General features: G+C 39.9%; 1 protein-coding gene across 10 annotated transcripts in view; it reads left to right on the top strand.

Annotated features, from left to right (window-relative positions):
- The first annotated feature begins 417 nt into the window (after positions 1 to 417).
- Positions 418 to 9012, top strand: part of tcf12 (transcription factor 12) — a 274600-nt gene continuing 266005 nt past the window's right edge. For 5 of the 10 annotated variants that reach the window (XM_078530320.1, XM_078530325.1, XM_078530321.1 and 2 more), the window contains exons 1-3: positions 418 to 560; positions 1319 to 1411; positions 2041 to 2113. In XM_078530320.1, coding sequence (XP_078386446.1) covers positions 1340 to 1411; positions 2041 to 2113 — 145 coding nt within the window. In that variant the 5' untranslated portion in view covers positions 418 to 560; positions 1319 to 1339. Of the gene's footprint in view, positions 561 to 1318; positions 1412 to 1644; positions 1706 to 2040; positions 2114 to 9012 lie in introns of those variants that run through there. The other 5 variants (XM_078530329.1, XM_078530327.1, XM_078530323.1 and 2 more) reach the window with 2 other exon arrangements.

Below are 9012 nucleotides of genomic sequence, written 5' to 3'. Positions count from 1 at the left end.
ATTGCACATTGCCCAGACCATTGCGCCCTCCCAAACACAGGAGAGAAATGGTTTCCACCCATTGAGAAATGTATATAGTTCCCCCCCTCCTCTCTGCAGCGGGTTTGAAGGCAGCGCGGCTCGGAGGGATACAACGTGCTGCCTGAGCGTGGTGACGCAATCAGACACGCCCCCCTTCCCTCCCACCCGCCCGCCCTCCCTCCCCGAAAACAACATGTCCGCCTGAAGGAGCCGCGGGGGCTGTGGAGGGTGATACCCAGCGGCGGGTGGTGGTTTGGGGGGAGAGATTAAAAAAGAAGAGACAGAGCAAGCCCGGCTCGCTTGTCTCCCGCTCTCGTCCCGGGGGGGGAGGGTGGGTGGGTGGGCTGGGGGGGAGGGGGCGGGTGTGGGTCGAAGCGCCAAAGGGAAGGAAAGGAAAGGATTGAAGGAAGGAAGGAAAGTGGCGAGGAGGAGGAGGAGGAGGGGGGGTGGAGTGAGTTTAAAACCCCTCACGTAACCCGGCGGCGAGTGTGCGCTGGCGGCAGTCGGATGTTCGCTGGAAGGGGGTGGGGGAGAGCGAGGTGAGTGAAGGGGGGGGGAGGGCAGGCGGAGAGTCGCTAAAGTTCATGGTGGGGGCCGGGGTGGTGGGGGGAGGCGAGTTTAGTGTCGGGAGCCACTGAAGGGCTAAAATGGAGCCCCCGCTGGTTGGGGGTTGGGGTTGGGTTTGGGGGGGGAGTGTGCAAAGCACCAAGTTGAAGGAGGAGGGGGTGAGGGAGACTTCCCCCAAACCTCGCCATGTCCCTCCTGCCTTCAGCGCCCGCCTGTGTCGCCGGCCGCACAACCCTAGCAAGAGCCGCCCCTGCACCACCGGCAAGTAGGGTGAATCTAGTGAAGGATTTTCTGTCAAACGAACGAGGGACTGATTCCACCCCCCTCTCCCCCCCCCCCCCCAGCCAAAAAAACTGGAGATTGTTCTACACCAAAACTTTAATCCTGATGATTTCCTTGGTTTGTTTGTTATTTACCTTGGTTCTGCCAGTCGAGGCTAAACGGTCTTTTGTTATGTGGAGTCATGTTAGCGGCTGACTTGTCATTTCTTGTACAGTAACTCTTGTGTTTCGGAAGGATCGCCTTCTCTTTCTGCGGCAGGGTATTTTTGGAACCTGATGCAGACTTATTTATCCTTGCACGGCAACTTTTCTGGAGTGTTTTTTTTATTTGTTAGTGAGTCGGAGCCTTGCTTAGATTTTTTTTTTAACCTCCCCAGCAAACTTTGAAGGCGCTTGCTGAGGGTTTTCTCTTTTTTTTAGTAAATCGTGTAACTATGTTTTGTTCTTAGGTTTAGTGAGAGTAAATCAAGATGAATCCACAGCAGCGGATGGCCGCTATAGGAACGGACAAGGAATTGAGCGATCTGCTGGATTTTAGTGCGGTATGATGCTTGGAGGCTTTTATTACTAACACGGTTTTCCCATCACTCAAAAGCCATGTGGCGTTGCCTGCGTCTAGCTTAGTCAAAAGGAGTCTCCTGAACTTTACTGTTATGTCTAGACGAGTCTAATAGTTTTTAAGGGCAGGTTCACTGGGAAATTACTGCTAAACAGTTTGAAGTAATGTGGCGTTCAACACTAGCTTAATTTTCAGTTCAGCATTGAATTATTGCAGAATTCGTGCATCGCCAGAAGTTACTCGTGGATTTCTACTGATCAGTGTTGTCAGATAAATGGTAGTGGCAAGTATATTTTTGAATTATAAATCGTCCAGTATTACGTTTTTAATAGAAATTACTCCTTTTGATAATTGCATTTACAAAAGTTACAGTCCAGACAATCAGGAATAGTTTTAATGTGGACAAAATTTTGTAAACAATTTAATTTGGTGTTATAAATATTTTAAAAAGTAAAAGGTATTAATTGTCATATTGCGCATATGTTTTTGGCTACTTCATCACAAAGGATAATCTGTTATCAGCAGAGTCTGCCTTGAATTACATTCCAATGTGTTTGACTTTCTTGGTTTAAAGTGCAGAGTACTCATTAATCTTGATGCACTTTTTTTTAGATGTTCTCTCCTCCTGTTAATAGTGGAAAAAACGGACCAACCACACTGGCAAGCAGTCAATTTGGTGGCTCAGGTAAAGGCAAAATATCAACTGCTGCAATAGATGTTTTTTCATGGATTTATTATTAGGCTATTTTTTCCTAACTTTATAGCAGAGATGTATCGAACTTTATTTGGGGTTTGGTGCAGTTAGTGTAGGAACATTGTGAATGCTACCAGCCGATGTGCAATCTGAAAAGTGCTAATTTTCTTGTCGGAATGTTGTCGTGCCAGCAATTGTTTGGGAAGATTGGGATATATTAAACCGCTTACGGGTAGAGCTTGAATCTTAATTTAGAGGTTCAAAAATTAGTGCAGGGACTGTAAGTGATATTTACTGCTATTAGCTACTGTAGTGAGATCCATGTTTTAAAATAAAATTCAGCGTTTTTTAAAAAAAGGATTTTGTGGACGGTTAGGAAAATTAAATTTTGTGTCTCAATTTGAGTATTGAGTTTTAGTTTTGAGGTTAGTGGCATTTCAAGCTAGAATCTCAAGGTATTTTTAGTCTGACAAAGGTATAGTTTGGTTAATCAGTTTAAGAAATGACTTTTGGAATAATTTGCAATGTTATACAGAGATTGTGGCTAATTGATTTGCAGCATTTTGTGTTGTAACTTGGAGTCGTAAGGGGTAATGATAGTAATCATGGTTATCAATTATGGTTTCTGTTTGTGGGAATGGTGTTTTCCACAGTACTGAGGTGATATTGAGTGTAACAATAACTGAACATTGTGATCATACTGAAAAGAAGCTATGTAGTGGACTTGCATCTCATAACACACTGGAATTATTTAACATGGTGTGGACCTAGAGTTGAATATTTTAAATTGAGCCAATTCATTATACTTGAAGCTTGATTTTATGATCAGAGCTTTTGTGATGAACTTGCTTTTAGATCAGAATTGTAATGCTACTTGTAGTGAGTTTGGACGAATGAAACATTAACATGATTCAAGCCTGGTTAGAAATAATGAGTGCAATATTATGGAAAAGGTTGAAGCAATTTGGACTATGTAAATTTTGTATCAGGAGTTTGCTCTGTTTGGATATCGTTTGCATTTTATTCAGTGGAATGTGTCATCTTGGTGACAGTTTCCTGCACATTATTTAAAGTTACTTGAAAATACTAATTGTACAATTTTGTGCATCCTTACATGTTTGGTAGTTTAAACATGCGTATTGACTCTATAAGCTTTTTAATTTGACAGCTTCATTATTGGATGTTTCTGTCTGACTGAAGAAACTTTGTTTCATGTGTCTGATGGTGTTTCTTGCTTGCTTAGATATGTGCACTGGCTTTAACAAACCTTGAGCAGGATTATTGATCATACTTGGTATTTTGTTTAAGGGAATATTTTGCCTTTTTTTATCCTGCTAGTAGTAACAAAACTGGTAATTTATCTGTTTTTCACTTAAATCTTGACTGATGTCCCATTAGTTGATCCTTTGGTTCACATGTCATATGTATCAAGGTTGCAGAGAAAATTGAAAACTTTTAACACAAACCTTTACCTTCAGTATAAAATTGAAGCTAGAAGTATGTAAAATAATTGACATCTGAGTACAAAAGAACAATTTAATTCTTGCAGTTTAGTTTTTCATATGCCTGTAACTTGACATTTCTCAAGCATGACATCTAAACTTGATTAGTCATTGCCCTGCAAAATCTTTCAAGCGTTCTACATTTGAGCAGCCTTTTTGCAGGCCATTGTGATGATGCATAAGACTGTGCTTATTGAGTGTTTAAATAGAATCTTTCCGCCTTTCTCCGCTACAATTCTAAAAATTTGTGTTTTTAGTTCTGGCTGCTGAACTATTAATTGTATTTTGGCTTATTATGCTGTTTTTTTCCTTTGAACATTTAATAGCAGATTCCCTGTGAGGAAGCAGTGCCCTTTGTAATCTGAGAGCGTATGTCTTGGGTTGCATAAGTTACACAGCCTATGTTTCAGTTACACTGCACTAGATATATGTAGAATTCCTGTCAATTTGGACATGTAAATACAGCAGGTCATACCAAACTTTATATGTTGGCTAAAATTACTGTTTTTCGTGGGAATGAAATGATTATAGATTAGAGCAAAGCTGGACATGTGGGCACAAGGCAGTAGTTTAGAATACATACACCTGTAGGTACAATTAACTATTCAGATACAGTTATTTAACATGTATCCCAAGACACAACATTATATGATCTGATGTCAAATGCCATCTAATCATATAATTCAATTGACTGGGATGATTCAATCTGAGATTGGATGCTACTGCTGGAATAAGTTATCAATTTAGTATCTTTCAATAGGTGAATGTGTATTTTGGACCATTATGGGATATTTAAATTTGCAGTAACAACTGCATTGATTGGTTACTTTTTTCATTGTTGTCTTGTATTTTGAAGTTGGAGCCAAATTTTGATAGCTGTATTTTAATGAAATGTTGAAGGATTTTTGATAAATTTCAAACTATTGTAGGAAATATGCTGCTTGTATAATATTGGTACCTGTGCTTTCTCTCCATAACATAGCGAATTGCTGTGTTGACATCAGGACTTTGGCACTTTTGATTTGTCTTAAATTGTGCAAGACAGCCTTGAAGACAGTATACTTTCCTTGAAATAACTGGTTCGTTCATTTTTTTTTTCCGTCCAGTGAAAGGTTATCAGGAAACCATTTGAAAAATAAAATTAGGAAGCTTCTGTAACAACTCTGAAAGTTTAAGCTGGCCTGTGCTGTCCTATTCCTGCTTTGCCTTCATCAGTGGTCAAGATCTTTCCAACAATGTTCCATCCAAATTGCAAAGGCTGCACACAATTCAGTTAAAACCCCTTTAAGGTAATGTGCATGTGCAGCCATACAGAATAATTTAAAGGGCCTGTGCACTTAAAACAAATCACTGGCACACCGCAAAAACAATTAGGCTGTATGTTGCTCTCCAAGTGTCAGCTTGGCTCAGTTAGTAGCATCCTCACCTCTTTGAGTCAGGTTGCGGCTTCAAGCTCCGTTCCAGAACTCAATCATATAATCCAGGCCAAAACTTCAGTTGGAAATAGCTTATTTTGGATGAGATTGTAAAGTAAGGCCCCATGTAGCTTTTGCTGATCACATGGTACGACTTGAAGAACAGCAGAAGCATGCCATTCGGCCCAACTGCTCTGTGCTAGTATTTATGTTGCACACAAGATTCCTCCCCCTTCCCGACTACTTATAATCCTATCAGCATAAAGGAATTCCTCCTTTTAACTAACATGATGAAAAGTAGGTTAACTGGTCACTTTAATTTACTGTTTATGGGCCTTGGCAGTGTACATGGTTACAGCTGTACTATCATCATTGACATTTTGACAAAGTATTGATTGGCCAACAAACTTAGAAGAAGCAAATGCAAGTTAGATGAGTCAACAGATGGATAGAATTAAAAACCTTTTGTGCATCTTGTAACTCATGAATTTGCAATGTAAATTGCATTAGAACATTGCAAATGCATGATAATGTTGTGCATTTATTCTTGATGCAGCTTGTACATCAAAAGAGTACAATCAGGTGTTTAAAGAGTAACTATCAAACTTACATAAGTGCAATCTGTACTTTATTAAATGATATCTGTAAGACTGGGTTTCTGAAGATGCATGGCGCACATGCCTTTTGTATAAATCTGAATATAATGAATCTGGAGATCAAGCGCATGTCCAGATGCTCGCAGAACTTGTCTTAGCCAATGAGCAATTGCGAGCATTGTAAATAAGCTATCGGAAAAGAAATGGAACTCACCCTAAACATTTAGGTCACTTGCATGATCCGCATTTCAGGGAGGACTTCCATTAGTGGTAAAGAATGGGGAAACTGACAGTCCATATAATCATAGAATTTGTGCAATGCAGTTGCTGACTTGTAATTGAACAAAACACTGGCGAAGCAACAATAGCAACAAGGATCTTGCTACAAACTAAAAAGCCTTTTCAAGTGTAAAAATCTTCAAAATGTGGCTGAAGAATGTTCTATGTTGACATTCTTAAGATAAATGCCTAAATCTTCATTTAATGGGTTGTGGGTCACACTCTGTGCAAATATATGCCATTCAGACTGAATGCTTTATACTTGTCATGAAAATGTTGTTTTCTTGAGCTTGCAACACTAGTGAAATTGTAGCTTTGTGCATCCCAAATTTAAATGCATCCTTGGCCTTGTAAGGAATCTGCTGTCCAAATAACCAAACTGAACTGAGATATTGCCAATACTGCATTTTGCAGAACAATTCAAGCTGTGTGTGTTAGTACAATCCCGTTTTGCATTTCCAGTTCATGTGGTGGCAGAATAACCTAGCTTTGTCTTGGTATTGGAGCTCTGTTGGGGGTGGGAGCAAGTGAACAGTAAGAATGACTGGAAAATCTGGAAATTTCAAGTGAGCTTCACTCTGCTGGTCACAGTAGGCAACATCTGTGTCATGCAAAATCTCCAATGTCCCCATGAGTGAAATATAACTTTGCCGAGTAAACCATCTCCTATGGATTTGATGAAGTCCAACTTCACACTGGGGGTTGACTGTCTCCTCAGTATAAGAATCTACTGCAGTACTGTAGAGATCGGGCAGGACTGGTTTACTTTTAGAACTTGGGTATTCAGTTAACACTCTAGGCCACTTTAAATTCACCTAGTTGAAGAAAAACTTACTGCTTGAAGCAGCTGTTCTGCCAGCAGAGAATAAAAATGATGTCTCAGCAATTTGTGAGCTACAGGTCTTAATTGAAAGGATGGTGCAGAACTACTGGAAATGGGAGCTCTGTCAACCCACTGCACGTTAGCTGTGAGTGTCGTCTTGGATTTAAAGAGGAAAGTACCTGATCCAATCCTCAGTTACTGTTGACATGTTAACACTGATCACTGGGCAGCAATTGGAATGTTGGGATGTTGGAACCTTGGCTTGGAGAGAAGATTATGATTCATTCTGGAGTAAATAATACGTAACATTTAGCAAAATCTGTGTGAACCAAAGCTCACTGGTGCCAGTGGAAAACTTGTGAATGGAGCGCTTAAAGGCAGCAGCAACGGGGTATTACAAATGGAGGGTCGGCTGTGGACTTAGTTGCAAGAAACACTTGGATCAGCCGTTAGACCAGGGAAGTCGTGACTAAGTGTTGCATTTGATGTGGTTGTGGTTTGCGAATTAAGAAGTTTACTGATGTGGAATGGATTGATATTTTCTGGGAGTTGATTTATTGTATTAAATAGGACCAATGATAACCCTGTACAGGCTGTGCTATAAAGGCTGGATTGTGCTACAATTGTTGGGAGTTATGTGAGCGTTTTGCTGAGAAAGTTGGTTAGGGAGGACCATGAAATTTAACGAAAGATGATAGCCATAAGCAGAAGAGGGAGCTGGCTTTGGAGATGGAATGCTTAGTATTTTTTTTATGGCATTTTTGTTGAAAGTTAGTTATTTTTAGGGATGCATTGTTGGGTGGGTGGAGATCTGCTATCTGGATGTATCATGGATAAAATTTGTTTTCCTTGCAGTGTGGAATTTTTTAGCCTATTTGTGGGCAGAAATGGTAGAAAGTGCGGAATTTGGAGATGAACCTAGCCATAATGGTTTAATCAGAGGGCTGTAAATTAATATTGACCAGCATACATCAGACTAAAAATATTACCATTAAGATGCAAACTACTTGGAGGATTCTTGCTAAAATGATCTGGCAAGTTGGCAGACAAAACCAAATTGAAAAACCAGTCAATAAAGAGAACCAGATTCTGAGGATTTGCATGTGTTAGGATATTGGACCAGTTGGTGGCCAACACAGTTCAGTGTGAGTTGTAGTACAGTAATTAGCATGGGGAGATGCAGTCAACATGAAGTGTCTGCTAAATGGAGCAATGATTGTGTGTTCTGGGAAAAGATTTGGGAGATATTGTGTATGAATCTACAAATATTGGCTAACAGCTTCATTGACAGGGAAAAAAAAAGCAAAATCCTAGATTATAAAAAAACTAGTGGGAAACAAATCAAGAAGCTTTTATAAAAACAAAAAAAAAAATGCTGGAAATACACAACAGGCCAGGCAGTATCTGGGGAGAGAAACAGTTAACATTTCAAGTCGATGACCTTTCATCATGAGTTCTGATGAAAGCTGATTGGTCTTAAGCGTTAACTCTGATTCTCTCTGAACAGATGCTGCTAGACCTGCTGACTATTTCCAGCATCTTTGCCTTATTTTAAATTTCCCACAACTGCAGTATCTTTCTTTCGTTTGAAAAATTTGTTGCTGTATTAGAATTTGGTTGAACCCCACTGCGCATCGTGTGCAATTCTGGTCATTAAATCCTAGGATGGGTATTACGGTAGAAAACACATGAGCAACTGTAGTTCTTTTATCAGGAAATAATGTTACAAGGGAAGGCTTGCAAAATTGAACTCGCTCCAAAATGAGATTTTCAGGTAAACTAATTGGCTTTCAAGATGCTGAAAGTTAGGCTAAATTCGTCCAAGCGAATTGCTCAGTGTTGCAGAGCTGAAATACTAATACATGCTTAGTTGTTTGGTTATGAGAATGCTCCAATGTTAGGAACCAGTAAGTTTCCTACCAGTCTCTCTAAGCATGATCAATCAGTTGATGCTGATGACTGTAGTTAATAGTATAACCTCCTAGTTGGACAACATCTGCTTCATTTAGTCAATGTTTTGAGCCTGTATGACCCTGCTTCAGAGTCATACAGACTCAAAATGTTAACTTCGTTCCTCTCTTCACAGATGCTGTCAGAACGGCTGAGTTCTTCCAGCATTTTGTGTTTTCATTTCAGATTTCTAGCATCTGCAATATTTTGCTTTCATCTGCTTCATTTATGTTGTGCATTATTGAGTGTGATTTAATTAAGAGTTCAGTCTTCAGTTCCAGGGATGAGAAATTAGTTGTGTGGATAGACTTGAAGCTGAGGTGGT

Source organism: Cetorhinus maximus, chromosome 26 (assembly GCF_964194155.1).
Source record: "Cetorhinus maximus chromosome 26, sCetMax3.hap1.1, whole genome shotgun sequence".
Lineage (NCBI taxonomy): Eukaryota > Metazoa > Chordata > Chondrichthyes > Lamniformes > Cetorhinidae > Cetorhinus > Cetorhinus maximus.
Note: the sequence above shows the minus strand (reverse complement) of the source record. Positions and strands in the feature narration are given on the sequence as shown.